The following is a 16858-nucleotide window of genomic DNA, read 5'->3' on the forward strand; positions in this document are numbered from 1 at the left end:
GGATGTAGATGTAGATGTAGATATACGAACTCAGAACGAAAACTCTTCGATCACAGCTTATATATACAGGGAATAGGCAAAATGATGTGACCAGTGGTAGTAATGGGATGTTTGTGTTTGACGATCAGCAATGCAGGTAAGTCATGTGTCGCGCTGGACTGTTCAGTACGGACCAGGCATCGGTGCAGGTTCTTCACGAGGGGTGCACACTTGGTATTTGGATTTAGAGGCCGAGGTCACCGTGCAGTGAAAGACCTAACAGAGTTCCAAAGAGAGAGGATTGTGGGGCCCGATTAGCTGGCTCATCAGTAATCAAGACAGCCAACTTATTGGATGTTACAAGAGCAACAGTTTCAACAATCATGATGGCCTGCACAAAACATGGAAAGACATTATCGTGTAAACGTAATAGTGGGGACACATCAAAACGAAATGGCAGAGATCGTCGTACGTTAACACGAATTGTGTCAAAACAACACATAAGTACGGCGGCTAAAGTGACTGCAGGGCTCAATAGCCATCTATGGACACTATCTGCCGGGAACTCTATAAAGTGAATGTTCATGGACGAACTGCTATACCCAAACCATTAGTAAACGACAACCAACGCAAAGAAACGTAAAACATGGTGTCAGGAGCATAAATCCTGGACGGCTGATCAGTGGACACACGACATATGCTCCAACGAGTCAACATTTTTGTTTTTTCAAACGTCTAGCAGGGTTTATGTCTTGAGAACGCCAATAGAAGCCTACAATACTTATTGCTTGATTCCAATATTTAACCTTGGAGGTGGAAATGAGATGCTGTGGGCAGCCATACCGTGGTGTTCTGCTGGTTCCATCATTACTTTCAAAGACCGTGTTGCAGCCAGCGATTATGTGAACATATTAGGTGATCATGTGCGCCCCATGATTCAAATGTTGTTCCTCAACAATGATGCCATATTTCAGGACGATAATGCACCAATCCACATATCCAGGACAATACAATCGTGGTATGAGGAGCATGAAACTGAACTGCAGTGTCTTCCCTGGCCTGCACACTTCATGAACTTGACTATTATCGAACCTTTTTGGGCGGTATTGGAGCGCAGACTCCGGATCAGCTATCCGCCTCCTTCGTCAGTAAAGTAGTTCGAGCCGCGCGGGATTAGCCGAGCGGTCTAGGCGTCGCGCCAGCCAGAGTGGCCGAGCGGTTCTAGGCGCTGCAGTCTGGAACGACGCGATCTATACGGTCGCAGGTTCGAATCCTGCCTCTGGCATGGAGGTGTGTGATGTCCTTAGGTTAGTTAGGTTTAAGTAGTTCTAAGTTATAGGGGACTGATGACCTCAGAAGTTAAGTCCCATAGTGCTCAGAGCCATTTGAACCATTCTAAGGCTCTGCAGTCATGGACTGTGCGGCTGGTCCCCGCGGAGGCTCGAGTCCTCCCTCGGGCATGGGTGTGTGTGTTTGTCCTTAGGATAATTTAGGTTAATTAGTGCGTAAACCTAGGGACTGATGACCCTAGCAGTTAAGTCCCACAAGAAAAAAAAAAGTGTTTAGAAATGGTTTTGATCGAAGAGTGGCACAACATTCCACTGAAGACTATTCAATTACTATATGCCAGTATTCCAAGAGGAATCACAGCTGCATTACGGGCAAATAGCGGTCCAACCCCTTACTCATAAACCATTCCCAAGTAGGAACAGGTGTTCCCCTTTTTTTCCCCTAACCCCTATATACTCGTATACTATGAAAATAACACTAATAACATTACTAATGCAATCGTTCGTAATATTCTCATATTGGCCATGATCTCGCAGCATTTCCGTAATACACACATCTAAAAAGTTTAGCATCACCCCGGTTCCCAGAACTCCTGAACATAGACGTTGACTGTGGGTATTGTATCACAGACACAGTTCCATTGACTGTTCATAGATGTCAATAAACCCGGCCAAATGCGTAAACAACCACACATGAGCCGCGTCTATTAGACGGAGGGGGTGCGACAGCCGATCAGTAGCAGTCATTCCACCAGAAAGGATGTATAGCGGCTCGTGTTGTCTGAAGTTCAACCATGCCTAGACGGTCAATAACTCGGTTCCATCGCGTCCGAATTGTCACTTTGCGTCAGGAACGGCTCTCAACAAGGGAAGTGTCCAGATCTCTTGGAGTGAACCGAAGCGATATTGTTTGGACATGGAGGAGATACAGAGAGACAAAATATTGGCGAGGCATTCTTCTTCACGGCCGAAAATCCGCTCCCCCATCGTGCGCATATTGTGAATGACTTCCTTCAGGATAACGACATCGCTTGACTAGAGTGGCCACCATGTTCTCCAGACATGAACCCTATCGACCATGCCTGGGATAGATTGAAAAGGGCTGTTTACGGACGACGTGACCCACCAACCACTCTGAGGGATCTACGCCGATTCGCCGTTGAGGAGTGGGGCAATCTAAACCAACAGTGCCTTGATGAGCTTGTGGATAGTATGCCACGACGAATACAGACATGCATCAAAGCAAGAGGACGGGGGGTATTAGAGGTACCGGTGTATACAACAAAATGGATTACCTCCTCTGAAGGTCTCACTGGATGGTGGTACAACAAGCAATGTGTGGTTTTCATGAGAAATGAAAAGGGCGGAAATGATGTTTATGTTGATCTCTATTCCAGTTTTCTGTGCACGTTCCGGAACTCTTGGAACCGAGGTGATGCAAAACTTTTTTTATGTCTGTAGTATTTGTCAAAAATGTAGTCAGTTCTGAAAACTATCCGTTTTATACACGGACGATTCGGTTCTAAATATAAGATTGTACTTGTAACGCAACAAGCGCTGTATCATTTGAGACATACAGAGGCGAGCGAGTGTGCCAGGACTTATCCCAGTTCACTGCTACTAGCGCCACGTCTTCACAATGTGCCTGTGCGAAGCATACAAGTACAGCACTATAATGTAATTATGAAATTAAAAGTTACAGCAGCTTTCCCAAACTTCGTCGACATATACCTCAGTATAGTTATGTCTGAATTCTCAAATCTCCAGTGATAGGATGAATATGTTTCCCTAAATACACTGTTGTGAGTGAAAATGCAGTGACGCTAAATAATCAATCTAGAAAGCTAAAGACTATTCAGAATGTGAATATGTATGTCGCAATTAACTGTTAAAGTCTCAATTTGTTCGGAGAAATATTTTGGTCATAATCGGCGCTCGTACGAGAAATTGCAGGCGCTAAATATTAGACTCAGGCAGATAAAAATTGGCATCAAGCTTCAGTTTGACATAAATCCATTAACTATGTGATCCTCCTAAACTCCTTCTAACAGTTTTCGAATAATTTATTAAATGCTAAATTTGGAACGAAAACGTCTTCATTTGTAATAGATTAAGTATTATTTATATTAATGAGAGAAAGGGTTGCTTACAGTTTGGGCAGGCATTGTTGGTGATGTCTTGATTGGGCCCCATGTTCTTCCACCTACGCTCAATGGAGCACGTTATTATGATATCATACGGGATATTCTACCTGTGCTGCTAGAACATGTGCCTTTACAAGTACGACACAACATGTAGTTCATGCACGATGGATGTCCTGCACATTTCAGTCGAAGTGTCCGTACGCTTCTCAACAACAGATTCGGTGACCGATGGATTGGTACAGGCGGACCAATTCCATGGCCTCCACGCTCTCCTGACCTCAACCCTCATGACTTTCATTTATGGGGGTATTTGAAAGCTCTTGTCTACGCAACCCCGGTACCAATTGTAGAGACTCTTCGTGCTCGTATTGTGGACGGCTGTGATACAATACGCCATTCTCCAGGGCTGCATCAGCGCATCAGGGATTCCATGCGACGAAGGGTGGATGCATGTATCCTCGCTAACGGAGGACATTTTGAGCATTTCCTGTAACAAAGTGTTTGAAGTGACGCTGGTACGTTCTGTTGCTGTGTGTTTCCATTCCATGATTAATGTGATTTGAAGAGAAGTAATAAAATGAGCCCTAGCATGGAAAGTAAGCGTTTCCGGACAGATGTCCACATAACATATTTTCTTTCTTTGTGTGTGAGGAATGTTTCCTGAAAGCTTGGCCGTACCTTTTTGTAACACCCTATATATTGCAGGAATGTGAACAGGAATATAGAAAATTAAAATTAATGTTAGAAAATTAATAAAACATACTCTGACTAGTAATGGTACATACACTGATAAGCCCAGACATTCTGACCACTTCTCGAGTCGGACGCCGCCTGGTGGCGTTGCAACCACGTGACGCGGAGAAGATACGGATGGAGGGTCACCCTGGCGAAGATATGATGATATGGGCTGCGAATGGGGAAATCTACTGCGATGAGTGACTTTGACAAAAGGCAGATTGTTATTACACAGAGACTTAACGATTATCTCAAAAACGCGAAAGCTGGTCGAATATTCATGTGCTTCTGTCGTGAGCACCTACAGAAATAGGTACAAGGACAGTGAAACTACCACATGGCCCTAAATCGTTTGACGTCCACCATTTTTTACGGCACGTCGGGTTCTGAGACTTGTCTGCTGTGTAAAATAGGATAGATGGTGATTTATTGCATCTCTGTCGTATGAACACAATGCTCGTGAACGCAAAAGTGTTTCGCAGCACACCGTTCGTCGTACAGTATTGAATACGGAGCTCCGCAGCAGACCACCCCTACGTGTTCACATGTTGATCCAACGACATCGCCAAATACGCTTGCAGTTGGCGCAGGAGCATCGGAATTCGACCGTCGATCATTGGAAACGTGTCAAATCTTCGTGTCAACCAAACTTCTGTGACACTAGGTGAATGGTCGGCTCAACAAACGCCGTGATCGAGGTGAACGGCGGCACGAAACATACGCTGCACCACGGACCCAGGCTGGTGGGAACAGTGTTATGCTGTGGGAGGCATTCTCCTGCACTTGCTTGGGACCTGTGGTAGTAATCGAAGGCACACTGACAGCTGAGAACCACCTGCATGCCTTCGTGCTTGATGTCTTCCCGACGGTGATATCATACTTCAGCAGTATAATTGTCCTTATCGCGGAGACAGAACCGTGCTACATTGGTTTGAGGAACATTATAGTGAACTCACATTGAAATCTCGGTCATCAACCGAGCGAGGTGGCGCAGTGGTTAGCACACTGGACTCGCAATCGGGAGGACGACGGTTCAATCCCGTCTCCGGCCATCCTGATTTAGGTTTTCCGTGATTTCCCTAAATCGCTTCAGGCAAATGCCGGGATGGTTCCTTTGAAAGGGCACGGCCGATTTCCTTCCCCATCCTTCCCTAACCCGAGCTTGCGCTCCGTCTCTAATGACCTCGTTGTCGACGGGACGTTAAACACTAATCTCCTCCTCCTCCTCCTCGGTCATCAAATTCGCCTGATGAATTCCTATGAACCACATTTGGGTTGCTATCGGGCGCCGTCACTGCGTAAGCAATTTACGTGAATTACATGATCTGTGCATAGACATCTAATGCCACATATCTCCACAAACCGGCCAATACATTGTCGGATCCCTGATACGCACCGGCCGCGGTGGTCTTGCGGTTCTAGGCGCTACAGTCCGGAACCGCGGGACTGCTACGGTCGCAGGTTCGAATCCTGCCTCGGGCATGGATGTGTGTGATGTCCTTAGGTTAGTTGGGTTTAAGTAGTTTTAAGTTCTAGGGACTGATGACCTATGATGTTAAGTCCCTGATACGCATAATCAGTAACTTATTTCGCTCCAACGACGGACCAACAAGTTATTAAGGAGGTGATGATAATGCTCTGACTCATCAGTTTACATATAACCTTTGTTTGTTGGATTGAGATTTTCCGAAGCTTCTGAAACACATTCCAGGTGAATAGCTGATGCATCCTTCAAGGGCATGTCTCATTTCCAGTCCGACGTATATTTTCACTTCAGACTGAACCAACGAGACGTCTATGTAGTTGCAACACTCTCCAAAATGAATCCTGCTGATAGATTAAAATCCGGATCACTTACCTTCAAACAGCTGTGTTCTCATTTTGTGAGTCCCTCAGACTCATCTGTGGAACTGCACCGGAACTCCTTTTCCCTAATACATTTTCCGATTTCCAAATTTCACTGGGGTCACTTGGGTACCTTGTCAGAAAAGTAAGGGTGTTTCTAGAGGCCCGTTAAGGCACACAGCATAATCTGGTATTAAGTTTTGTAACACCGTACATTCTACTAAAGAATAAATTTTTCATTTAGAACCAACGTTATTCTTTCTTAGTTGTGGGAATGTGAGAAGGCTGACGCCGTTGATGTAGTGGTACCTTCATCTCTGAGTAACGAATGCAACCTAAATGTATTTGGACCTGCCTACCGTATTCTCCCTCTAGGCTTTAATCCCTCTTTCAGAATTCCTTCCGTTACCAAATTAACTACTCCATGATGCCTGAAAACGTGTCGTATAAATCTATCCCTTCTTTTTGTCAAGGAGTGTCATACATGCCTCTCGTTCCCAGTTTGATTCAGTACCTCTTCATCAGTTGCTCGATTTACCCACGTAATCTTCTGCTTTGTTCTGTATTAAGATATTTACAAAGCTTGTGTTGTGTTCTTACTTGTACTGTTTACTGCCTAAATTTCACTTGAACCCGAAGAAGTATACATGCAGGCACTCACTGTATCTGAATAAAAAATTCAAACCTTCGTGACGGTTCATGGGTGATATTACGAATCTTCTGATATCACTAGTAACTATTTTGTAAAGAAAAATATGATTCTGAGACAGTCACAAATGTTTTATTTCGTTCACTACGCGTTTCGTCGTTTAAGCCACGATCATCATGTGAAAGACCTCATACGAAACTGTTTGTGGTAGCAAGTATTGGTGGACATAAGGTTCTGTTGCGTCCCGTGCTAGTAATAAACGACACAACATCCACATTAGTGGCAGTCAACTAGTTTACTGACGTAAAAAATACTGATAGTGCATGAAGAACATTACGTGTGCTGCACACTGGTGTGTCATTTGATGCAAAGTGATCAGCAAATGAGAGACTGAAATGCATCTGGTGTCACTTGGTCTCGTTTCGTTGATAAGTTAACATCACGCTATAACGTCTTAGCCAACGGCCTTGGCGCAGTAGTGACACCGGTTCCTGTCAGATCACCGAAGTTAAGCGCTGTCGGGCTCGACTAGCACTCGAATGGGTGACCATCAGGTTTGCCGAGTGCTGTTGGAAAGCGGGGTACACTCAGCCCTTGTGAGCCAATCTGAGGAGCTACTTGATTGAGAAGTAGCGGCCCCGGTCTTGTAAACTGATATACGGCCGGGAGAGTGGTGTGCTGACTACATGCCTCTCCATATGCGCATCAAGTGACGCCTGTGGGTTGAGGATGACACGGCGGCCGGTCGGTACCGTTGGTCCTCCCAAGGCCTGTTCCGACGGAGTTTAGTTTCGTTTAGTTTATAATGTCTTCTCCAGAGACGCACTGATGTTGACTCACTGGTATTGGTGTACTACCTAGCGTAGTTATTTGGCCTCGACGAACGCGTGGTATGTATCGCAGCAAACCCTTTGGTTTGTGGCGGCCAGTCGGACCACTTGCCGTGCGAATTGTTATTATTTTTCATTGAGGCGTAGAATCCAGTTAGCTCGAGAGATTTAGACACACTTCTTGTCTGGTTTTGGTCATTCTTATCACGCTCTCGCAAGCCACTGTTTCATATCATGCTCGTGCAAATCTGTGGGTGGGATAGCCAAATGTTATTGGCTTAAGTGACGCATTGCAGATGTAATTGGCTGCGCTCATGTAGGTTTTCGAATGCAGCACTTAGACATGCTAAATCTCTTGCCATTAATTAGCTTTACGATTCAAAACGGAAATTAGTCACATGTCGACGCAGACCAGAAATCTATCCTCGATCATATTAGATTCTGAAGCAATATCTCATTCAGTGCCAAACAGTTCGGTTCCTTTGTCTCATTATTTTATATTACGGTAAAAAAATTATCTCTTTAGTAGACGGTCCGAATTTTTATGTTGATTAAGGAGATTCAATGTACGTCTGCATATCTGTGAAAGGAATAGTTTTCCAATACAGTAAGTAATCTGGTGTCGATGTTCTTATTTCTCTCAAATGCACCTTGCTCCTTTTGTAACCTCAATTGGCAACAGGCCACACAATAACTGCATCTCCTGTTTAATTGCAACGAAACTCAACATCTGGTATGTTTCACTACACAACGAGTATTATTTTATACTAGGCGATTGTTCCAGCATGTCTGGGCCAGTGCTTGCGGAGCAGATTGCCAACCAATACAGGAGCAACACCAACACCCACTGTAAATCAAATTTCATCGATTTCTCAGAGACAAGCTGTCACTTTTGCGTTGAAGGTTCCGAGTTTTTGCATTTAAGTAAGGTTCAGAGTTGTTTCAGACTGTACAAACTTCATAAACATGTTCATTGTACGGGAGATTGTCTTTAAGGTGAATTTCATTACACTAAGAGTTTCACAATCCTTGCAGTCCGCTTAGTTCCATTTATTATTTGAATAGCTACGTCTTTCTGTGACACATTAATCTATTTCCCTATGTCTTTTCGAAAATTAACTGCTGTCAACACATCATTTATAGCCGCAAATATTTTCACTACGGATTTCCGGATAAATGGCTGTAGTCAGTTACATGTAATACAGATTCTTTTTCATTGTTTAGGTAGTTTAAATAAGACAACAATTACCTTTCAAAACCACGCAACAAATGAATAATAATTATTGGTTTCTTTGCATCGTAAGAAACTTCATATCAATAAAGCAGTAGCTGCTGTACCACTTCTGTATATGCTAATGCATGGATAATGCAGTTAATTATTACCAGTGCAACAAGCAGCATAACCTTTTGGCCATATCGAATGCTGCCAGAAGACATCACCAATGCTTGCCTCTCGAAACTGCTTTCCAAGAGATTTCTTTAACGTGACGACGATGGTTTGGGAACAGAAACGCAGGACTTATTGGACAGCTAAAAATGCCTCAGAATCAAGTTAAACACGTTGACCGGGCTACAACTTTTTCTTTTTCAAAATTCTATTCTGTTGCAAAAGAAAACTTCGCTTGTGAAATGAACGTTCACACCGAAGTACGAGTAATAAATTATCTTTCAGTTACCACATTTATTTGTGATTGGATTCATTTTGGAATAAGATTACTTTAGAAAGTGAAATTGTGTTTTCATATGTGTCCTGCACCCAGACAATGTATTATTGTGAGATTTCTTTCTCCATTTTTCACACATGTCATACATGTCAATTGTTTCATTCTTAATTTTTGATCCTCTGCAGCTCCGTCCACATTCCTCACTCGCTGGTTCGTCTTCTTTATTTGGCCCACAACCGCTTACAGGAAATACTTCCTAGAGTCCATTTCTCTCCTCTTAGCGCTTCGCTGAAATTCTGCATAAACCGATTACACTGGCCACTTTCCGTCCAACTGCTCCATAAACAATCCATCCATTATTTCCGGCAGAATCCAACATACTGTAACACTGTTATATTGGCCATCTCTGCGAAGCTGCTTACAGAGACTATTTGCAATTTTTAACGTAAAAATGCTAAGTTCGTTGCATAAATGTATCTGATATTCATGCACGAAGACAGGGGAGGTGTGGACCTAAGAGAGCAAAGAACAAAACTGGAAACTAATCCAGGAGCATTAGGCGGGAGTTAAAGCTCGTAAAAACAGAAAGTTGAACTATGCTGGCTCGTAGTTGACCGAAACGAAGAAAAAATGCTAGGCGTCTAAAAAGTCACCTGATCCCAGTTGCTAATTGCCTACTTTACGCTTATCAATGGTGAAAAAAATTTGAATTTCGCTATTGTGTCTAATTACTGGTCGAATTTAAGAATTTCAAATGCGCATTAAGATGTGTGATCTTACGTTAAATGTTCAAAACAATAAGTCAAGTGTTTGAGTTAAAAAGCGACGCATCGTAACCAACAGTATACAGATCATCTAAACTACACTTATGCTCATAAATTAAGGATAATTGCAGAATGTGGTGCCACACAACGTGGCACTACACAAAACTGGCGCTTATAGCATAGGCACATGGGGAAGATACGCGACACAGATCTGTAAGTCCACGGTATTGGTGGTAAGCTGAGAAAAGCGCCTCGAAACACATGTGCTACAAAACGCCATTGTTTCCTGCGCATGTACCCCGACATCAATATGGGGTATGATCACCATGCACACGTACAGACGCCGCCCAACGTTTTGGCCCACTCTGGATCAGGTGGTCGAGCAGCTGCTGGGGTATAGCCTCCCATTCTCGCACCAGTGCCTGTCGAAGCTCCTGAAGTGTCGTAGGGGTTTGAAGACGTGCAGCGATACGTCGACCGAGAGCATCTCAGACATGCTCGATGGGGTTTAGGTCTGGAGAACAGGCAGGCCGCTCCATTCGCCTGATATCTTCTGTTTCAAGGTACTCCTTCTCGATGGTAGCTCGGTGGGGCCGTGCGTTATCATCCACCAGGAGGAAGGTGGGACCCACTGCACCCCGGAAAAGGCGGACATACTGGTGCAAAATGACGTCCGATACCCCTTACCTGTTACAGTTCCTCTGTCAAAGACATGCAGGGGTTTACGTGCACCAATCATAATCCCACACCACACCATCAAACCACGACCTTCATACAGCTCCCTTTCAAGGACATTAAGGAGTTTGCATTTGGTTCGTGGTTCACGCCAGGTGAAAACCCGACGAGAATCACTGTTCAGAATATACCTGGACTCGTCCGTGAACATAACCTGGGACCACTCTTCCAATGACCATGTACTGTGTTCTTGACACCAGGCTTTACGGACTCTCCTGTGACCAGAGGTCAGTGGAATGCACCTTCCAGGTCTCCGGGCGAATAAACCATGTCTGTTCAGTCGTCTGTAGACTGTGTGTCTGGAGACAACTGTTCCAGTGGCTGCTTGAAGACTATCTGCAGTACTCCGAGGCCGTCTGCGGGCACTGATGGCGAGATATCGGTCTTCTTTTGGTATTGTACACTGTGGAAGTCCTGCACTGTAGCGCCTGGACACGTTTCCCGTTTGCTGGAGTCGTTGCCATAATGTTGAGATCACACTTTGTGATACACGGAGGGCCCGTGCTACGTCCTTGTGTATTTGACCAGCGTCCAGTCGCCCTAGTATTCTACGACTCATAACGTCATCAATATGTGTTCTTTGAGCAATTTTCAACTCACAGTCACCATTAGCACGTATGAAAACGTCTGCACAATTACGTGCTGCACCGTACTCTGACATGCACCAACACACCTCTGCCTATGTGTACTGCTGCCAGCGCTACCGTGCAACGACAGCAAGTTAAACGCACCGCACGGTCATACCCCGAGGTGATTTAAACCCACAAACCACCCACCAGAGCGTTGTTTCACCATGTATCAACATTATCCTTAATTTATGAGCATGAGTGTATATTCAGCCAGTATTTGAGAAGAGAGTATTTAGCTGATTCCGATAACCTTTCCATGTAATTTCAAACCTTGCCGAAAATAATTATCGCTGATGCCTCCCAGAAAATAATGAGAGGAAAATTTCAATATCAGGCTACTCGTTATAACTGATTACTTCTTTACTACTAACTCTTTTCTCAACTTATTTTACACTCAATATCCATGTGTTTGAGCTGTTTCATATGTAGGACATCGAATTTTTACTGGAAATTAACAGCTACACTAATACATTATTATTAATCATTGGCTATAGGTTTTTTTCACTATAACTCGTATACAGCCTGTGTCTCTGCTGGTGTGCATAGGGCTACCACTCAGTCTGGCAGCTATCACGCTGCCTGAAAATGCGGCGTCCGGCTGAGGCAATATGCCGCTAAGTAGGGATGTAGCAGACACGGAGAGTTACTGCTGCGGACTGCCATAAAAATTCTTGAAGGACACAGAATTTTTGTAATCAATCACCGAATTGAGTATTTTAGTCGCTTCTTGCAGGTAATATCCATAGACCTCAAGTTTATACATATTATTCAAGAAACACCCATAGGGGCGGCGCGCAAACTTTGAAAATGTGTTAGTCGTACCGAGTGTTTACGTTCAGTTAGATGGTCTCCTAAATCGCATCTTATTGTTTGGGAAGTGAAGTGTGTTCTTTAAGGTGGCTCTCAAAGGGGCTGTCAGTGTGAGCCGCAGATTGCTTATAACGTGCGTTGCGTTTAATGTTCTACATACACACAATGATCTCAGTGTTGAAGTTGTTTTGTTTGCACCACACCACAGTTTAAAAACGAAGAGTTTCGGTAGCTCGAAAACTTTCTGTGAAAGCTGTTTTTCGAAATTGTGGCGTTATTACATCTGCCATCCTTCGCTGTTGTTAGCAGGCGTATGAAACCGAGCGAGGTGGCGCAGTGGTTTGCACACCGGACTCGCATTCGGGAGGACGACGGTTCAGACCCGCGTCTGGCCAAACAGGTTTAGGTTTTCAGTGATTTCTCTAAATCACTCCAGGCAAATTCAGGCATGGTTCCTAGGAAAGGGCACGGCCGATTTCCTTCCCCATCTTTGACACAATCGGAGCTTGTGCCCCGTCGCTAATGACCTTCAGGTCGACGGGACGTTAAACTCAGTCTTCCTCCCTTCCTTCTTCAGCAGGCATATAAACAGTTTTTTTGAACTTGTTGCCCGTCTTTAGACTTAATGATCTGTTACGTGTGTTACGTGTTAGTTGTTTGAAACGTTTTAGTGAATGCTTGAGTATTGTAACCATTACTTGCTTGCTTGCCATTTATGACACTGCTTGTCATAATCGCTGACATATTTTCATGAGTATTGCACAATTTTTAAAAATTTTTCTTGAAGCACTCTTAGTTGTAGTTAGTCACGTTTGATAAATAGTTTCAATCACATCTAATGATCATTTTCAAATCTAATCAATCAAGGAATTACAAAGAAATGAATACCCCTATCTGCTTACAGGTGTTGATGTAAGCCAATGGGACAGTTGCAAATGTGTGCCCCGACCGGGACTCGAACCTGGGATCTCCTGCATACATGGTAGACGCTCTATCCATTTTTTTTTATCTCATTTTGTTCGATATTCATCGTTGTATTTGTTCAGGGTGGACGTCCGAACAAGCTGAGCTAACGTGCCGGCATCCATCTGAGCCACCGAGGACACAGAGGAGAGGGCGGCTGCAGGAACTTATCTCTGGCACGCATCCCGTGAGACCCACATTCCCACCTTATTGCCCCGCACTATATTCATAGGCCCCAGCCTATTATACTCATTACTCGCGGGTTGTTGCCGATTCCCGTAAGAGTTCGGGCACTGTTTGTGCATCAGCACAGAAAAAGATGGTCAAAAGGCCGTTGAGCCATATATATATGAAAATGGTAAATACCATCTTCATATATAATTAAACAAGGGTTTTTAAAAGTCAAATCTCCATCAAAAGAGCATACTATTAAGCTGCAAAATAAAAGGAGCAGCACCGAAGTGCATCTGCGTTAATATTCAGTGCCATCCAGGATTTTAATAAACCCACTTAGCATGATACAGACGCATATTTCAGGACTGTTGAGTAGGAGAGAGAGAAAGGCTTAAGGGGAAGAGGAAAAGCATTTGCATTAAACGCAAAAGAGAAAATGTCTAAAAGATGTAATGCAATTAATTCAAAACTAACGAGCAATCTGGATAATGCACCACATATTAATAATGAGGCAGCTTGTTAAAATTCTTAATTAAATTAAAACACTGATGTAAAACAGGGCGTTCGAAATTTTTAGCAGAGTGCATCTGAGCAGTGGTTTTACGCCCGTGTACACCTGGCTCAGTTTACCCACACAGAGCGAGGTGCCGCAGTTTCGGCGCACACTGGACTGTCTTTGGTTGGACGTCAGTTCAAATCTCCGTTCGACAATCCAGAATTTGACTCTCCATAGTTTCCCTAAATAGGTTCAGGCAAACGCCACGATAGTTTCTCGGAAAAGTACACGGCCGGTTTCCTTTCCCATTGTTTCTAAATCCGAGCTTGTCCTCCGTCTCTAACGATCTCATCGTCGACTGGACGTTAAACTCTAATCTAACTAGTTCTACCTACCAGTCTGCCCTCTGCCACGCTGTTCTTCAATTGTGTTGTGTTTCAGTTTTTTGAAACATTTTAGGGACTACTTCAACGTTGTAACCATTAGTTCCTTGCCTATCATTTATGACACTGATTATAATTTATGACAGTCAGCAACTTAGGCTCTGTAAAGTGTCAGGCAAATCCAACACCTTCCATGAAAACCCTGACATGATAGCAAATCCGGCAGTACGTCACATAGCTCCGAATAAATCCTGACATTAAATTATCCAAAGTAATACGATCAACGAGTGAGCAAATGGAATACCACAGACTAACACAAGAACGGCTAAATGCATGTCATACCTTCCCACCGTGAGACAGACGCAGTTCCGAGGGGAGAAACGAGAACAGAAGCCGAGAGCAGAGTCGTGTAAGCTAGAAGGCCCTACGATAAGGGACACCGACATCGTCCGCCGACCGCCAAGACCACCCCCCAGCCAATGTTAAAAGCCCTCCAGAAGAACAGTATAGATCTTACGATAACACTAAGAGGGCCACACCAGTTGAATGTTTTAGCGTGAGACTATACGCGTCTCTGTTATGTTGCAAACATTAAAAACATTGCTCCACCACGAAAAGTATAACGTTTCTCATTGGACAGACAGAATTTTTGTAGGCGGAGCTTAAGGTTAACATTGAGACCCTGATTGGTCAGCTGAAAACACAGCCAGATAGCTTTTCTTAAACCAATTTCGGTAAATTGTAGTAAAGAGAAGTTAGAGAGGAGTTGCTTCCGAGACGGCGAGGTGTGTGGAGCTGCGCCGCCCACCGCCCCCTGACACTGACTAACCACCGACAAGGTAATGAACGCATGCGATGCCACATAAGAGCGCATAAGGCTTCACTCAGAACTGCAGAAGCCTCATCTGTTACACCCCCTTTTTAAATAATACAAGTGTTGATCGACAATTGAACTTCGTGTTATTCACATTTGCTATTAGAAGTTAAAATCTGAAACGCGATGATTTTTCTGTTATATAATTATTGAGAAGCCACATCAGCCACTGTAATTTACGACAAGTTAAATAAGTAATTAAAGGTAATTGAGGGTCACTGTAGACCATTTTAATAGTTTTCTCTTTTATGAAACTTAACTTAAACCTAGATAATAGATGTGATATGGCATAGGTCATCCTTCGATCCATTATAGAACTTGAAAACCCATTCAGGAAATATTCGTTCACATTTTTGTTGAACGCAGTTGGTTTTTATCATCCTGTATTAAAATATTTCCCTTTATCAATAGTCCAATTTATAAACAATGTTTTGTGAGTACAAAAAATATTGCAATAGTAAACTTAACTACTTTCTCGACGTTATTTTACCAGCTAACTAAAAATAGGAAAGCCTTGAACCCCTTCCAATAAATGTAGTTAGTATTAAGATTCTTTTACAGGGAGTGCAGTGGAGCTGACGCTGAAATCATTAACTATTTGATTATATCATGGCTAGTCTCACTGAACTCTTCTGAATTCTGTCATGTCATGTGTGGTCTGGCGTCTCCTTACCTGCAACAGGTCCCAGGTTCGAACTAGTCAATTCCCTAAAAAACACGCTCAGTGCGGCGTTGCGCGAAAGTGGTAGGGAGACACGACTTAGAACAAACAGAAACCACGCAGAATGTTAGAGATCTAGAAACAAAAATTTTAAAAAAGTGTTTCACTTTAATACACGGCACGTGCGAGGTTCTGGTAGTGCTTCTGGCGCGCCGGTCTGGGCTCTTACCTGCTTCCACTCCATCTTGTCGATGAGCTCCGCCCCAGGCGCCTGGCTGTCCGTGACGGGCGGCCGCAGCAGAGACACGTACTGCAACACCACAACACACCGATTTACGTCACAGCACACGTCACAACAAGTGCTACACATACAGCTGCCTGCGGGATCTATATCGCACTCAGTAATGCTGCGACCAGTGCTGCAGAGCACCTGAACACGCAGTCCTCAATACACTGACGTGACACGTCACGGGAATGCACGTACAGTAATGGAAATAAGTATTCATACACTAGAGCGTGGAAAAGTAAGCTGCCTTTATTGACAATACGAAACCAAAAAGTCCGCAGCTCGTGGTCGTGCGGTAGCGTTCTGGCTTTCCGCACCCGGGTTCCCGGGTTCGATTCCCGGCGGGGTCAGGGATTTTCTCTGCCTCGTGATGACTGGGTGTTGTGTGATGTCCTTAGGTTAGTTAGGTTTAAGTAGTTCTAAGTTCTAGGGGACTGATGACCATAGATGCTAAGTCCCATAGTGCTCAGAGCCATTTGAACCATTTTTTTGAAACCAAAAACACTAATCGGATATGCACTATACACATTGGCCACTCGCCAATGCAGCTAAGCTGGTATATCGAACGAACAAGCCTTTACAAAACACAATACAAAAACGTCTGCCAAGTTCTCTACTGCACTGGGGATTAAGTATTCATACACCAATACAAAATGACAATTCTAACAAAGCCAGAACTTGTTTAATACTTCGTATGCATACCCTTCCGATGTATTACTTCTCGCAACTTCCGTGGCACGGAATGGACCAATTTTCGTGTACTTTTCCGACGTGATACCTTCCCATTCTCGAAGGAGAGCCTCTTTCAAGAGACCTTACTACGGATGTCGTGTTTTCTCACTCGTGTTTCCAGCTCACTCCACAAGTGTTCGTGGGATTCAGGTCTGGACTCTGAGCTGGTAAGAGTGTGTGGAGTGTTGTAGAGCAACCACAGCCGGACAATTTGCC

General features: G+C 44.0%; 1 protein-coding gene across 1 annotated transcript in view; it reads right to left on the bottom strand.

Annotated features, from left to right (window-relative positions):
- LOC126473757 (serine/threonine-protein phosphatase rdgC) overlaps window positions 1–16858 on the bottom strand; it is a 1849640-nt gene that overhangs the window by 308541 nt on the left and 1524241 nt on the right. Inside the window, exon 11 of the mRNA XM_050101014.1 lies at window positions 15854–15934. Coding sequence (XP_049956971.1) covers window positions 15854–15934 — 81 coding nt within the window. The remainder of the gene's footprint in view (window positions 1–15853; window positions 15935–16858) is intronic.

Source organism: Schistocerca serialis, chromosome 4 (assembly GCF_023864345.2).
Source record: "Schistocerca serialis cubense isolate TAMUIC-IGC-003099 chromosome 4, iqSchSeri2.2, whole genome shotgun sequence".
NCBI classification, from domain to species: Eukaryota; Metazoa; Arthropoda; class Insecta; order Orthoptera; family Acrididae; genus Schistocerca; species Schistocerca serialis.